General features: G+C 43.5%; 3 protein-coding genes across 3 annotated transcripts in view; 2 read left to right on the top strand and 1 right to left on the bottom strand.

Annotated features, from left to right (window-relative positions):
• LOC128301347 (uncharacterized) overlaps window positions 1–3,205 on the top strand; it is a 75,163-nt gene extending 71,958 nt beyond the window's left edge. The window contains exons 3-6 of the mRNA XM_053037779.1: window positions 978–1,573; window positions 1,654–1,979; window positions 2,050–2,525; window positions 2,610–3,205. Coding sequence (XP_052893739.1) covers window positions 978–1,573; window positions 1,654–1,979; window positions 2,050–2,525; window positions 2,610–2,762 — 1,551 coding nt within the window. The 3' untranslated portion in view covers window positions 2,763–3,205. The remainder of the gene's footprint in view (window positions 1–977; window positions 1,574–1,653; window positions 1,980–2,049; window positions 2,526–2,609) is intronic.
• A 5,635-nt stretch (window positions 3,206–8,840) lies between these two features.
• Window positions 8,841–10,475, top strand: LOC128302332 (uncharacterized). The gene has a single exon (XM_053039131.1). The coding sequence runs from the start codon at window positions 9,778–9,780 to the stop codon at window positions 10,342–10,344; it is 567 nt and encodes a 188-aa protein (XP_052895091.1). The 5' UTR covers window positions 8,841–9,777; the 3' UTR covers window positions 10,345–10,475.
• Window positions 10,476–10,784: 309 nt separating this feature from the next.
• Window positions 10,785–14,335, bottom strand: part of LOC128305495 (piezo-type mechanosensitive ion channel component) — a 40,858-nt gene continuing 37,307 nt past the window's right edge. Inside the window, exons 29-33 of the mRNA XM_053042969.1 lie at window positions 13,594–13,921; window positions 12,770–13,518; window positions 12,267–12,697; window positions 11,972–12,194; window positions 10,785–11,882 (exon numbers count right to left, since the gene is read on the bottom strand). Of these exons, the coding sequence (XP_052898929.1) occupies window positions 11,564–11,882; window positions 11,972–12,194; window positions 12,267–12,697; window positions 12,770–13,518; window positions 13,594–13,921 (2,050 nt within the window). The 3' untranslated portion in view covers window positions 10,785–11,563. The remainder of the gene's footprint in view (window positions 11,883–11,971; window positions 12,195–12,266; window positions 12,698–12,769; window positions 13,519–13,593; window positions 13,922–14,335) is intronic.

Here is a 14,335-nt window from a genome sequence, read left to right as displayed (position 1 = left end):
AGTTATTAAAAATACATTTCAATGTGTGCTGAAGGACTCTATTGAATTACTGAAGAAGAAACCCTCTTCTCCTGCTTCTCGACGATTAAGTGGCTTTCCTCTGCTTTTTTAATTCATACCATAATCAATATCATTTCAAAACCATAAATTGTAAGTTTAGTCTAAGTATCCTGCATCTGAATAGATGTTCCAAATGAAAGAATTCTCTTAAAATATAAAATACCTGAAATAGCGTATGCTCAACGTAAAGCAGCATTTAAAGCTGCCAATAAGTTGTGAAATTTATCCATAACTTTAATCTCTTTTTCGGTGAACTGTGCGTCATGAATGTAATCACAATTTGAAGACGATTATGCTCTATATTCCACGCGCTATTAAGCGCATTCTCTTAAAATCCCGCAAATGAGTATTCTACGAACCATAATACCCCAAGCTTTGTCCCATTCTTCGGTCCGATACCTAATGGGGTATTTCTATTGATTCTGCCGCATCGCGGAGCACAAGTGCGTTTTAATAATGAGCCGCAGCCCATTTCCTTCATCCTACGCGCCGCTCCAGCAATGAGCATGAGGCTAGCAATCACACATAATTGCAGCATTCTGCAACCCACCAACCACCAACCAACCTCGCTAATGGCGCTTCGCCGACGAACAAACTGCACAGGCAACAATAGAATTGGTTGGTCCATAAATCCCCTTTACCACGTTCTGTATGCATATTACAATTTCTCCATCACCACAGCTCGGTGTTGCGTTGGTAACAATCATGTCAAAGACGCATCCTCACTGCTCTGATTGATCACGGACATTTCCATAATGACAGGCTGGTTATCACTTTTGTTTTACTCTGCGAAGCGCCATTCATACACGGATAGTTTGTAATTCCTGAGAAACATATGGAACTAAAGTTAAAAGGCGCCGCAAAAAGTACACAGCTTTATGCCCTGTGTTTATTTTTCCCTTTCGCATCTTTTCCAGATAATGGCAGCACTAGCTGTTTCATTGGGCCCTCTAGCGGCCGGCTTAGGGAAGGGCTACTCCAGTCCCGCCATTGACAATCTACAGGAGCTACAAAACATGAAGCGTGGCAACTACACACACTTCTCCGTCAACGATCAGCAGGTCAGCTGGATCGCCAGCCTGTCACTGCTCGGGGCCCTTTTCGGCGGCATGTTCGGCGGATTGGCGATGCAGTACGGACGGAAGCGTGTCCTCACGCTCATGTCACTCCCGTTCTCCATCTCCTGGATACTGACCATGTTTGCGAAATCGGTCGAAACGATGTTCTTTACCGCGTTTGTCGGCGGGTTCTGTTGTGCGATCGTCTCTACCGTGGCGCAGGTGTACGTCAGCGAGATTGCGTCGCCCGACATTCGGGGGTTCCTCAGTGCCATCCAGAAGATTGCCGGACACTTCGGCATGCTGATATCGTACCTGCTCGGTGCGTACCTGGACTGGCGACAGCTAGCAATGCTGATCGCGATGGCACCGATTATGCTCTTCATATCTGTGATCTACATACCGGAAACGCCGAGCTTCCTAGTCTTAAGAGGTTGCGACGACGAAGCACACCGGTAAGTGGGAAAGGCATCCGTCGTAATCTTCCTTCCCTCGATGGGACTCACCATCTTTATTGCTTCCATTTACTTCCCAGCTCACTCCAATGGTTGCGAGGACCGCACAAAAATGTAGAACTGGAACTGGACACGATCCGCTCGAATGTGCGCACTACGCGAATGAACCTGCTCAATCGCATCAGTACCTCGACAGCGAACGGCACAGTTGGAACCGGTGTGACGGTAGATGGCGCCACTGGGCAAGCGATACCGATCGGAACTCATCGCCGAGGACTCCGGTACTACCTCGAGATGATCTCCTTCGAGGCGATCGCTTCGAACGTAAAATCAGGCCTGCGTAACGCTCGTCTAGTCAAACCTATCCTCATCACGTGCGGGTTGATGATATTCCAACGCTTCACCGGTAATCAAATCTGCCAGAAAAGTGTCTTGAGTGTCTGCGTTCTAACAACTCCCTATTTGTTACTTTACAGGTGCGAGCTCATTCAATTTCTACGCCGTCACCATCTTCCGCAAAACGTTCGCCGGTATGAACCCGCACGGTGCGGCCATTGCGGTTGGGTTTGTGCAGTTGCTCGCCTCGATGCTTTCCGGACTGCTTATCGACACGGTGGGACGCATTCCGCTGCTGATCGTCAGCAGTATCTTCATGTCGCTTGCTTTGGCCGGCTTCGGATCCTGTGTGTACTATGGCGAAACGAGCAAGATGCTTATTGCAGAAGGCGGTGTACTGTCGGACGTCAGTATGGCGACGGGACAGAACGACTGGATACCGCTGCTCTGCGTGCTTGTCTTTACCGTGGCCTTTGCACTGGGAATTTCGCCCATTTCCTGGTTGCTCGTCGGTGAGCTGTTCCCGTTGGAGTACCGTGCCGTGGGTAGCTCCATTGCCACCAGCTTCAGCTACTTCTGCGCTTTTCTCAGTGTTAAAACCTTCGTAGACTTCCAGGTAAGGGAACTTTGGTGGAATTCTTGAACGCTCGAGGAGTACTTTACTATTCTCTATATTAACGATGTGATTTCTTTCTTCTAGAGCTTTCTGGGCTTACATGGCACATTTTGGCTGTACGCGTGCATATCCTGCGTTGGACTGTTCTTCGTCATTATGGTCGTACCGGAGACTAAGGGCCGAGACCTCGAGGAAATGGATCCGCGATACGTGAGAACGTTGACGATCAATCGATGAGACATGGGTACACACGTAGAGTATTTAGTATAGTATTTAAGGGACCGCTTCCTTTCCCATCCGCAGCATGCTTTGATGGGCGACAGGGTTGCCATACTCGTGAAATTCTTGCTCGTAAACAGTTCCGACTGTAGACTGTTCCTCTGTAAGTGTATAGTTTGAACCAGGAGCCAACTTAAGCAACAGATATGTACTTTAACATTTGCTCGTGGCACAAGTATTAGTAAACGGAAAAAGTCGACACCAATCAAGGCAACATGAGGGGGAAACAATTCCCTCTCATCTGACCGTCAGTCGTTGAGTATCGGTAGAGCATTTAGTAGCAAACGGTAGAGACGATGTTTTTGTGTTTTTGTTCCGCTCATCTGACAGCGCGTGTTTTGTTGCGCTTTTCCCTAAAGACCAACACATCACTTAACTACTCGAATTCCATGAACAGAAGAGCGGGCATGTGTTCCTAAGTAGATTTCCGTTTGCATTGCATTGTGATCCGCATCACGCTGTGGATGTCGAGACGAGCTCCAGTAGGTGAAAGGAATAGAAGTTAGATAAACAAATCTATCAACGATCAAAAGTAGTGAAACTCGTCCAGTCGAAACTGTTATGAAAATAAGGGTGTCCTAATTCTAGGACGGGTGACCAATGTGGTCAGAACAATACTGGTGTTCCCGGTCAGGATCGTCTGAGTCCTTGGACGTTAGCGACAGAGAGACAATAATTTATAACGTAGCAAAAACACAGAGCAAAATCAATTATAGTGAAGTTTAACATAGGCAGGGCAGTAGGGCTCGGAACAAACGCAACCTGGTTTCCAGTTGTGTAGCCCGGTAACTTATAAATATATACAGATCTATTATACATACTTATATATATATATACAGAATCAAAACCAGACTGGCCAGTCGCGGGCTAAAGGTGGCCAGAAGTATTTTTAAAACCTAGAAATGGACGAAAACAGAAGGAACAAGAAACAATAAATTATATAGAAGTAGCGTATGCGCTTACTTATAACCGACGCTTTGACATCGCAATGTACTAGATGATGCCTAAAACGATGGCCGCTAAATGTTAGTAAGTGGGAACGCAACTATGGCGTTGCATTTGTTTGCCCCTTCCTGCTCGCTAGAAACAACTACGTACATTTGCATTTTTGCGTACCGATCAGAAGCAGGTCCTAAATCCTATTTCAAGTTTAGTGTACATACATACTTCGGTGCGTACTTAATACGCCATTTAAGCAACGGCAAAGCCGAATAAGATTTTATAAATCGACATATCTTCCAACATTAGAAAAACATGCACAGGTGACAAGTTTCGTTAAAATTGGCAGTCACATTTGCAAACCGTTGGACAACCGTTCAACGAACTAGCCTGACCGTAATGCAATATGTATAACGAAATCGTTTCATTAGCGAAATGTGTAATGATTTGTTTGTCCATGTGACTTTGCCAACAATAGGCAGTAAAGGGGAGGGTAAATCGTATGTGCGGGGAGCAATGGAATGGCGATGTCAGTTGGGTAATGGCACATCCTATAGATTTATTTTTCCTTCCACTGCTAAACCCGGAACACCTATCTACCTGATATTGCGAAACACACACCACTACGTATCAGTTCAGGTAGCGTCTGTATGAGCGTCCAGTACAACAGAACTATATCAATTTTCGATTAGTACAAAACATGGTAATATCAGCAGCGGAGCAAGTTTAAAGGCACCGTTTACGCCCCAAAAACAAACGCCCATCCGAGTTTTGTTTCAGATGTCCAACATCAATTATTGGGAGATTATCGAACGAACATGCATAAAGTAAATCGACCAAAAGTTATTCTTCAATATTCGCAACAACTATATCGTACAAAAACGAATATCCTTTTCTCGAGTCTCGTTGCCCATTCCTAGCCTGTTGTATGTTGTTCAAACGTTGCTATCTCTCTATCTTTCTCTTTCTCTTACTCTCTCTCAAATTATTCTAACCTGTTGCGCAGTTTAAAGCAGTTGTTTATTTCATTACTATACTCACAGTCACAAAATTCGATAGCGATTAATGCAATATTTTATAGACAACGTAAGACAAAACGATACCTAACAGCGTACATCGATCGAACAAAACAATGGCGGCGGCCAGATGACGCTCTCGCACGGAAAGTCATGACAATAAAACAGTTTGAAAAAAAAAAAGAAACAAATCAAACAAATCAAGTGTTCAACGTGCAACTGCAACCTTAGCAGCAGAAAATGCAATGTAAAGCAACTAACAACTAACTAAAGTAAAGCTTAGCTACCGATGTACCGCTCGTGTTGTTTTTCTATTTGTGTCAAACACAGCCAAGCACAGGTGGACTGTACAGTACATGGCTCCATCAATCGAATTCTACTCCCACGCTAGAAACGCGTAGATTAAATGCGTTCTCAGTAGAGCTAGCAATCCGATAGCATTCTTTCTTATACCCATTTGAATCCTGTTTCTGTCCTGTGGCAAAACGGGCCACTGTAAACGTATGGAATAAAACAAAATGGAAGCAAGTAGAGCAGAAGCATCGATGGAGGCCGGTTTAGCGGCAACCATATTTACAATTCGTATTATAGGATCACAATTCAACGTTAGCAAACGTTACACCAAGTAACGACCCTGAGACGATGAGAAGCATCAACACTGCATGTCGCTTCGGGTTTCTTGGGCTTAGCTTACTTACAAAGCCATCGCTGTACGCTGTCCTGTTCGATCACTAAAATGCATTGCGACTTAGAGATTCTTTTTCGGGGGTTTTTATGTTTGAAGGTTCACGTAAATACAAAATGGTTAGAGCGTCACTTGTATTAGCTTCGCATCGGCCACATTCTGTGCTTCTTCACAGTGTTGGATGTTAAGCAACAAAGCATTGGTAGCCAGTAGTTGTACCGTACTTACAGCGATTGTGTTGCTATTAAACTAGCGAAATGGTTACGATTTAGTGGTAAAGGCTAACAATTCACCAATTCTTCATCAGTTGTATACATACTATGGTGAGTTTTCTGTTGGCAAGTGGCAATCGTACTAGAATGCAATTTAATTACGTGTACATAATTCGATTTTAAGTTTAGTGATTAATTTGTGCGATTAAATAATGAATCTTACGTTTTTTTATAACTAAAAACTGCTTTTGTTTTATTTTCCTTTGTTTATTTATTCTTTGTTTTATGATCCGATTATTTGATTTTCGTTTGGGGCGTTTCTGTCAGCTTTGCATGTTGCTATTCGTTTACGAATGAAAGCGACCCGTTGAAGGAAAGAAAACGGGAAATATTTAAAACCCGAAACAAAAAGGGAACGTATGTGCGAAATTCTAAAGCAAACAAAATATACAAAAAAAAAACACGTGTTGATACCATACCAGAGAGAGGTTTATAATAAAGAAAAACTTAAACGATTTTCTTCTAGCGCCGATCATGATAGAGAGAATAGATCAATTTTTTTGTACAACGACATAAGAAGAAATATATAAAAGTTAAAGTAGCGTCACAGTTGCTTGTGCGTAATGAAGCGTAAAACGTAACTAATGCCAACCCGCACTGACACGCAACAATGCAAAACAACATAAAGCAAAGCAACCTAAATTTCACAAACAGAACGTCAATAACGAAAAAAAAAAATGGAAAGAAAAACAGAAAACATACCGAAACTCCAAGAAAGTAGCTTTAAATGTGACAATAAAAAATGATAGTTGTTTACGTACTTAGTATCGCAATTAAATGAAATAAATAAATGGCCAAAATCAAAGCCTCAAACTTGCAACAACTTACTTTCACGATCGAATCAATCAACAAGCCAGCAGACAAGGCAAGGTGAGGTGAGCGCCGTACGTAGAGAGAAATAAATAACTTACTAAAAGCAAACTTAATACGCTAGGAAAGTTCAATTGAATTATAAAAGAAATAAGACAATACGATGCGATAATGTGAGAAGGAGCAGCGGTGCATCAAACGAAGTAAATAGAAACATTATAACAAAGTGAAGAGAAGCTCCAATCGTACACGTGTCGATCGTTTATATTTACCCACGGAAGGAACGAAGGGATCTGTTGATGTTTTTACTTCCTCACTAACACGAGCTATAATATAGGTTTATTCTTCCCCCTGTTGTTTGTTACAGATTGTATAACACACAGAAATCGTTTCGAACATTAAACAATGCCAAGCATGACCTATCTTAAAAATGGGGAAAAAGATCCGATTTAACAATATTGTTATCACGATGCTACAGTCTAAACACATAAGAAAACAAAAACTAAACGCTCTCTCTGAAGCTCAATTTAATTGCTCTTCTAAAGAGGTTTTCGAATAGCTAAACCGTGTTCAAAACAAAACAAAGTTTATCAGTCGATTACGACTGAAAGTGGAAGCAGAAAGGGAGAAACAGATTTATTATAGCCAAAACCAGAAAAAAGCTTATAGCGTTAATATACATATAAAAAAAAACTACACAAAATCAATTTAAAATTTAAAAAAATCGAAATCACAATATCGAACAGTAACGAGCGTGAACAAGCGCGAGATCAGAACGATAGGGGAACGGGGATAAGAATGTTTTCTAACACGAGTTGAATTTTATGTCCATTTTGATTTTATTGCCTGTTTAAAGGTGAGCCAGGAGGAGTGCAACAAAACACGGAAGTTAGACTGTAAACAGTACACCAAACAAAACAACAAAACAAAACAAGAAAAAAGGCATTTAAAACATTCAACTCAAACGCACTTTTGGGACGGAAAATGTAACACCCGTTTCATAGTGTCGTAAGGCGTCCCGGGGCAGTGTTTGGTGCTTGTGCGTATTAGACGAGTATAAATTTTGTAATATATCCCGCTAAAGAAAGTCGCCCCCCTCAATTCAGCCTAACACGAACCTCCGCACAAACTTGTACCGGTACGCAGGAAGTGTGCAGTCGGTTTGTAATTCCCGAATAAAAATAAAATAGAATGAAGCTGGTTGTGCGTGTTTTCTTACATTTAAATATGCCATTCACTCAGGATTTGTGGTAGTTATCGCAATCAATTATTGTGCTTATGATTATGCTTTAGGTAATAGAGAATTCCTTTTCCTTTAAAAGGGGAAAACCATTGACAACATAATCACATAATCTATGGGAATGTTTCTCCATCTTACTTCTAAATGTCCAACATTCTATAAACCACACACCCACACAAAGTCTTCATTCCTTGGAGAATCCTTTAAAATTCCAGAAATAACAACAACGGAAGGGTTCACTACCCTGGTGGCATTGGATGCGGTTACCTCATGCATCGGTGTGCTTACCATGACCATCAATGTACGAACACCTTTGATGGAAGACCCGTAGAGGAACCAAAGTTCTCACTCGACACACACTGCTTTCTTGACACATTTGGCCGCGCTATGTCGAAGTCGTCTAATTAAGTCCTCTCACAGGAAGCGATCGGCACGTAATAGGATTACTTAACGGGGCAGACATGACGTAAAGTTCCGCTCGAGTTGAACATCGAACGGTGTCAGAACTTCGTTTCTGTCCGCCCGTTCGGTCGGTGTGTCTTATTATTCAACAACTGGGCAGCTAGTTCGATGCTAAGTGTTATCCAATAGCAACATTCCCTCAATTAGAGCTACCAATAAGCTAGCAAGTGTCGCAACAGGTGGTTTAAGGGACAGAACTGCCACAGTTATAAATTACCCTCGAGTCGCTGCACCAAACGGCAGTTGCTTTCCATCACTCGTCCGGTTCAGCATTGTCAACCAACATCAGCACCATGATACAGCCGACCCGTGTTCTAATACTGGCGAAAGAGAAAACCCAACAGCTCCGCAAATCGCTCGAACCGGAAAAGTTCACCTGCAAGCTGGAGAAGTTCCTCACCGTGTACCAAGGATACAGCAAGCTTAAGCCAAAAATCTTCCCCAAACGTATGAGCGCAATGTTCCCATCGGATGTGGTAGTGGCCAGCGAAGGAGGGCAGCCGCAAAATTTCCGCCCCGCGTTCGGGTCGAGTGCTTCCCTAAAGCGCCACCAGCAAGATTGGTCCGACAAGTACCAACGCACACGTCCAGGGTACGCCATCGCATCGCCCACTGCGACACGGGACCGAGATGGCTCCGACCACGGACGACTACACATTGTTGGTGCCCTCGATGGGCAGATGGACAAGCGGAAACCTTACGGATCGATTGGACGCGGCCGGAAATCACACACCAAAAGTCCACGCCGAATGGTTCTGCGGGCCGATGGTGATGCAAGCACGGGACAGAATGTAGACCAATCGGCCGATATCTTGTGCTCGTCAGTGTTTCTCACCTACCGTGAGGGATTGTTCTTCAGCACTAAGCAACCGAAGGCTCGGGAAGCGAATTGTACCGATGTGTAGTGCTCACGCCATTAACTTTGTGTTCAATTTTGTGCCGCGTGTGTCGTCAATAGATTAAGTGTTCGATGAATGCCCAACAGCCCCAAAAGTCCCTATAATTACTTTGTGAAACAAAAGTGAAAACTGTGCATTTTTACATTATCTTCCTGACACTCAAACTCATACGATCCTTGAAGATACAAATATAACCAAGTTTTCTTACGTACTCGTGGACTAATTCAACGCCTTCCGGCTCTTCTCCTCCGCATGCGTCGATTAAATTTGTGGTGAATCCTTATTGACAGGTTAACATTGAAAAATTACTTGAACACTTGCTTTGAACCTGTTCCAACCGACAAGCAACGGATAATTAGATTGCTTCTGTGCTACGCAGGATTCACCATCCTTCCCACGACGATTGTTCGACAGGAGCGGAGCAAACATTTTTCAACATCACCTAACACGGAAAGAATAAAAAATATTAGCATAATTTGCTTCGAACGTGACTTGCATCGTACCCCGAGCTTACCGTTTTGGCCTATCGGCGCTATATAAAAGCTGCCCCACGCGGACTCCGTAGCTGCAGAACACAGCCAGTGTGCATCGAAGCAAGCAACTGCATACTCGACGAGTAGTGCCCTGGTGTAGGAATAGTGCGCGTTACCATGGCGAAGGTGACGGTAGCGTTTCTAGTTTCGCTGGTAGCCTATCTTGCCTACTACGCTCTGGTCAGTGAGGCACAGCCGATTGGATCCCTCGTGCTAGCATCGTCCGGTTCTGGACACTCTCCGGCCGGTTCCTCGACCGCCGACGATGGTAGTGATAGCGTTCGATTAGAAAAAGTGCAGCATGCATGGCTTAAGGACAACAATGCTTACCGTGCTCGAACCAAAACCCGACAGTACGACCGAAAACATCCGGGTGCAAGCGCCTTTCAAGCCTATCGACGAACGGTACCCCTTCCTGTACTCGCGTTGAAGGACCAAGCGGCCAGTAGTACGTCGGAACTATTATCTCCAGAGACGGTGGATCTTGGTAAGGCAGACCAGCTACGATTTAACTTCGCGGGATATCTTCCCGACGGTGGGACACTGCTGGACGAAGATGACGAGGATGATGAGCTCGGTGGTTTGGTGAAACGATTCGACGACTACGGCCATATGCGATTCGGGAAACGAGGTGGCGAAGGTGATCAGTTTGATGATTACGGGCACATGCGGTTCGGGCGCTAAAAAGAAAAAAAAACATCCATCCATAGTGTCATCAGAGGTGTTTGGGCTAGGAAGTTATGTGCAAGATGAACACATGTTTGGTACGGTTACTTACATGCGATGTCTGTTTTGGGGCGGCAAATAAAGCAAACTTCCGTAAATGAAGTGAAAACACGTGGCTACAATTCATGAAAGTACATTGTGCTCTGAAAGAATGGAGAATATTTAATTCGTATGCTTCTTTGGATTTCCAAAAGATAATCGCTGTGCTTTTTGCTGCCTGTGCCACAATAATTCCTATTTTCTCTGAAGCGCCAAAAGGAAGTTCTGCTCCTTACTGTCTGGAATTGACACTTACCGCAAAGCATCTTTCAGCACAAATACTCCCTCTTTACAAGTTGTTAGTCCCAAGTCTTACGACCGAAAAAAAAAATTGATAAATAGTACACTTTTTTCGAAAATTCACTTGGTTTCGTATGACCTTTATTTAACGATACAAATTCCGATTGATTTACGCACTATAAAATGGATGAACTCTGGAACAAACAAAACGGGTACGAGTTTCGAAATAACTATCTCTATGATGTTGTGTGTTTATCCACTAATCGCCGGTATTTTCCAGTGAGTGTAAATCGATCCGTTTCGCGCTTAGTCGGGTGATGTTTTTTGTTTGTACTGCATCATTCGTGTTCGAGACAAAAGGAAGCAAAAAGGATGCTAGCAAAACCTGTGGATAACCAGTAGTGAGAAGCGAAATATTTATGATAATAATGACTTTCCATATTTACACGCTCCATTATTTCCCATTTTCTTCCATGTGGAACGCGCTTTTCGACTAGTTTTCGAATTAAATTCAAGATTAAATAAAGCGTTCGTTCGTTCGTTCGTACACGACGCTATGCGAATGAAATGTACACACTGTTTCTGCTCACTCGCAACGATGTCTATGTACAAATAAAGATTAAATCGCGCCCTGGCTTTTCCTTCATTGTTCACGTTTAACTCGCAATTTACTACTTTTCGATTGTCTTCGTCTACCCGCTGTCTTACTATGTTTATATCTCTTCGATCATGTGTATTGCTTTAAACCGTTTTTATGCTTTTATCCGATATAAATTAACAAAGATCTATAACGACATCGAAACAAACTTCCACAACTAGCCCACTCGTCCATTAACAAACCATATAACCAGTTTTTATCACAAAACCCAAAAAACAACAATATATCATTCACGTCCGCTTATTCTTGCTTCGGGTGCGATTCGGGCTGCTCCGTAATGGAGTCCGTTTCATCGTCCCCACCACCTTCGTTCTTGGGCCGGGTCCATTTGATCATCGTCTCCGGTGAACGGTAGAGGAATAGCAATTTGGCAAACAGATCCTCCTCCAGCGTAAATTCCGACGATTCGCGCACCAGATAAATGTCCAGACAGAGTTGCACCACCCGATCGACGTACGGCAAATCTTCAAACATAATCTTCGAACTGGCACCCGAAAAGATGCTTGTTCGCAACATACGCGAGAACACGAGAATCATCGTCGAGTAGATACCGATAATGCTGCCGATGTTGGGAGGAGAAACACAAATGTATGTGAATATAATTGTACCTTCTTTTTTCGATTCATTATGCAATCATTTTACTCTTACCCTCCTGCGGCAATTGAACTGATGGTGCTTGGAAAGATTTTATCGTTAAACATGTAAATCACCAGAAAGTTTTCGCAATCGGCAAACGGCAACTGAGAAAAGTATTTATCGTACAACGAGTCACTGCAATCTTCCGTTGCTGTCCACCAACTAACGTTCGATTTCTCCTCCATGTATAACTGCCGTAACTGCATGTTTCGATAGTTTTCGTCCGCTTCATCATCTACAACAAAGATAATCACATCCGTATTGAGCACTTATGGGTCCATATTTTTCAAATTATATTCCTACTTACTATCGGCTGTTTTCACCAGTTGATGAACCGGCCTAATCGAGCCACTATTTTGCACACGCAAAAACTTCGGCATAATGTTCATCAACAAAGCCATATCGTTGACTTTCTCTCTAGTGAGCGAATTTATGAGCGCTTGACGTGCGGGACCATCCTCCAACTGGTACGTGCGTTCCTCCGATATGACGCCTGGATTTTCCTTCGAATTGGTCATCCTACTGATCGTGTATCGGAACCGGCAGGTTAGCGTTACGTTGTTGATCAAATCGTTTAGCAACTGAATCCGATTGGGTGGTGAAATGTTCCAGATGGCAATTGAGCTTATACCGAGCTGTACCGCCGAAACATCCGCCGGTTCATAGTTCGAAAGGAATGTCTGCGCGGAACGCTCCATAAACGGTCCCGTAAACTTTGACCAATTGTTTGGGGTAAGTCTGCAAAAGTTAATTATAGAATCACATATTAACGTGCAACGTTAAGACAACTTCTTCTGCTACAATACCTACCCGTAGATGCTGTTGTTTTGTGCACTCATCGTATACACCGGTTCGTACGTTCCAATCCGTAACTCCACCGACACATCGTGCGGAATGTTTGGCTGACCGACCGCATTGCTGAACGCGAACAGGGCCAGCGGGAACCAGATCAGAAATATTATTCCCAGCATCATTCCACCACCCATCAGATATTTCACCATCGAACCCTTCTTCTGACCACGCGGTGCCGGAAGATCTTCCTCCAGCTGGCGCATACACTTCAGCTGATACACGTTGGAGAATATGTCCTCCATCTTCAACCAATCGAACAGCGTCATCGATGTGTCCGTCCAGATCCAGTCCATCAGCGTACGCAGCTCGAACAGGAACGGTACGGTCATGAACAGCTTAAAGCCGGAGAAGTTGGCCATCGTGAAGCCCTTCGTTAGGAAGTTGCCCAAAATCCGTGCTGGGTAACCACACCGTATCTGATACGCCGAGAACAGCAGGTAGAAACATTTGATCATGTAGTACACTATCGGCGGAGTAGTTGCATTGAAGCTGCGCTCCGTTGTCGCAGGTAACACGAAGAACATCCACACGTGCAGACCGATGATCAGAATGAATTGGAACACTATCTTGCCAAGTATGTGCTTGCGTAGATACAATGCCCGATCCACCACTATCAAGAAAAACTGAATGAGCAACATCAGCAGAAATGTGACTGGTACACGATTTTCTTCAAAGTATGACAAAACGCCACCATCGCCGTCTTGACTCTGCAAAGAGAGAGAGAGAAACACACAGTCCATAATAATCCTTCGCAAGCCTCGATCCACTCGAGATGTACGTACCCCGAACGATGAGAAACCAAAAAGAATGACAAAAAAGTTTATGAAATCGCACAGGAACATGTATCCGTACACGTCGGTCGTTTTGCGTGATGTTCGATCGAACAACTGGGCAAAGAACGCCTTCAACGTCGCTGTGTATCTCAGGAACGCCGCCTTCGCTATTTGTGGGAAGTACTTTTTCGTTGGCTCTGAATGAATGGTCACGCACAGCACGTTTGGTTCTTCTTCGCCTGTCGGTTCCTCTACGATCGCTCCATCCTTTTCGTTAATTTTTACCATCGAAAGGCCGGTCAGTTCATCCGGTGGACGTATTTCCAATGTTTCGCGTCTAATATAAAAAAAAGGTTTTAATAATAAAGAAATAAATTGATCACATCAATTGAGTATTGGTTCAATATCATAAGTTAAAAAACACTTCTAAGGACCATACCCGATAGGATCCATGGTAATAACAAACTTAGCTACTGTTAAGGGCATCTTTTCAAGGGCCATTGGAAGAAACATTCTACCACTTGCGCTCGAAAAATGTCTTCGTATGGATAAAGTGTGGCTTTTAATATACAACATTACTGTCTCTCTTCGTGATCTTCGAGCTTCATAAATGAAACAATAAAAAGGATCCATTTCTATAAGCAAAAACTCCACAAGAACCACAAGAAAAATGAAAACCTTGCGTATCGTTTCTAGCTTCAGCCATCGGCGGACGACATTTCGCTTGCTGAATTGCATTCCTTAAGTTCAC

The sequence above is a fragment of the Anopheles moucheti genome, chromosome 3 (assembly GCF_943734755.1).
Source record: "Anopheles moucheti chromosome 3, idAnoMoucSN_F20_07, whole genome shotgun sequence".
NCBI lineage: Eukaryota > Metazoa > Arthropoda > Insecta > Diptera > Culicidae > Anopheles > Anopheles moucheti.
Note: the sequence above shows the minus strand (reverse complement) of the source record. Positions and strands in the feature narration are given on the sequence as shown.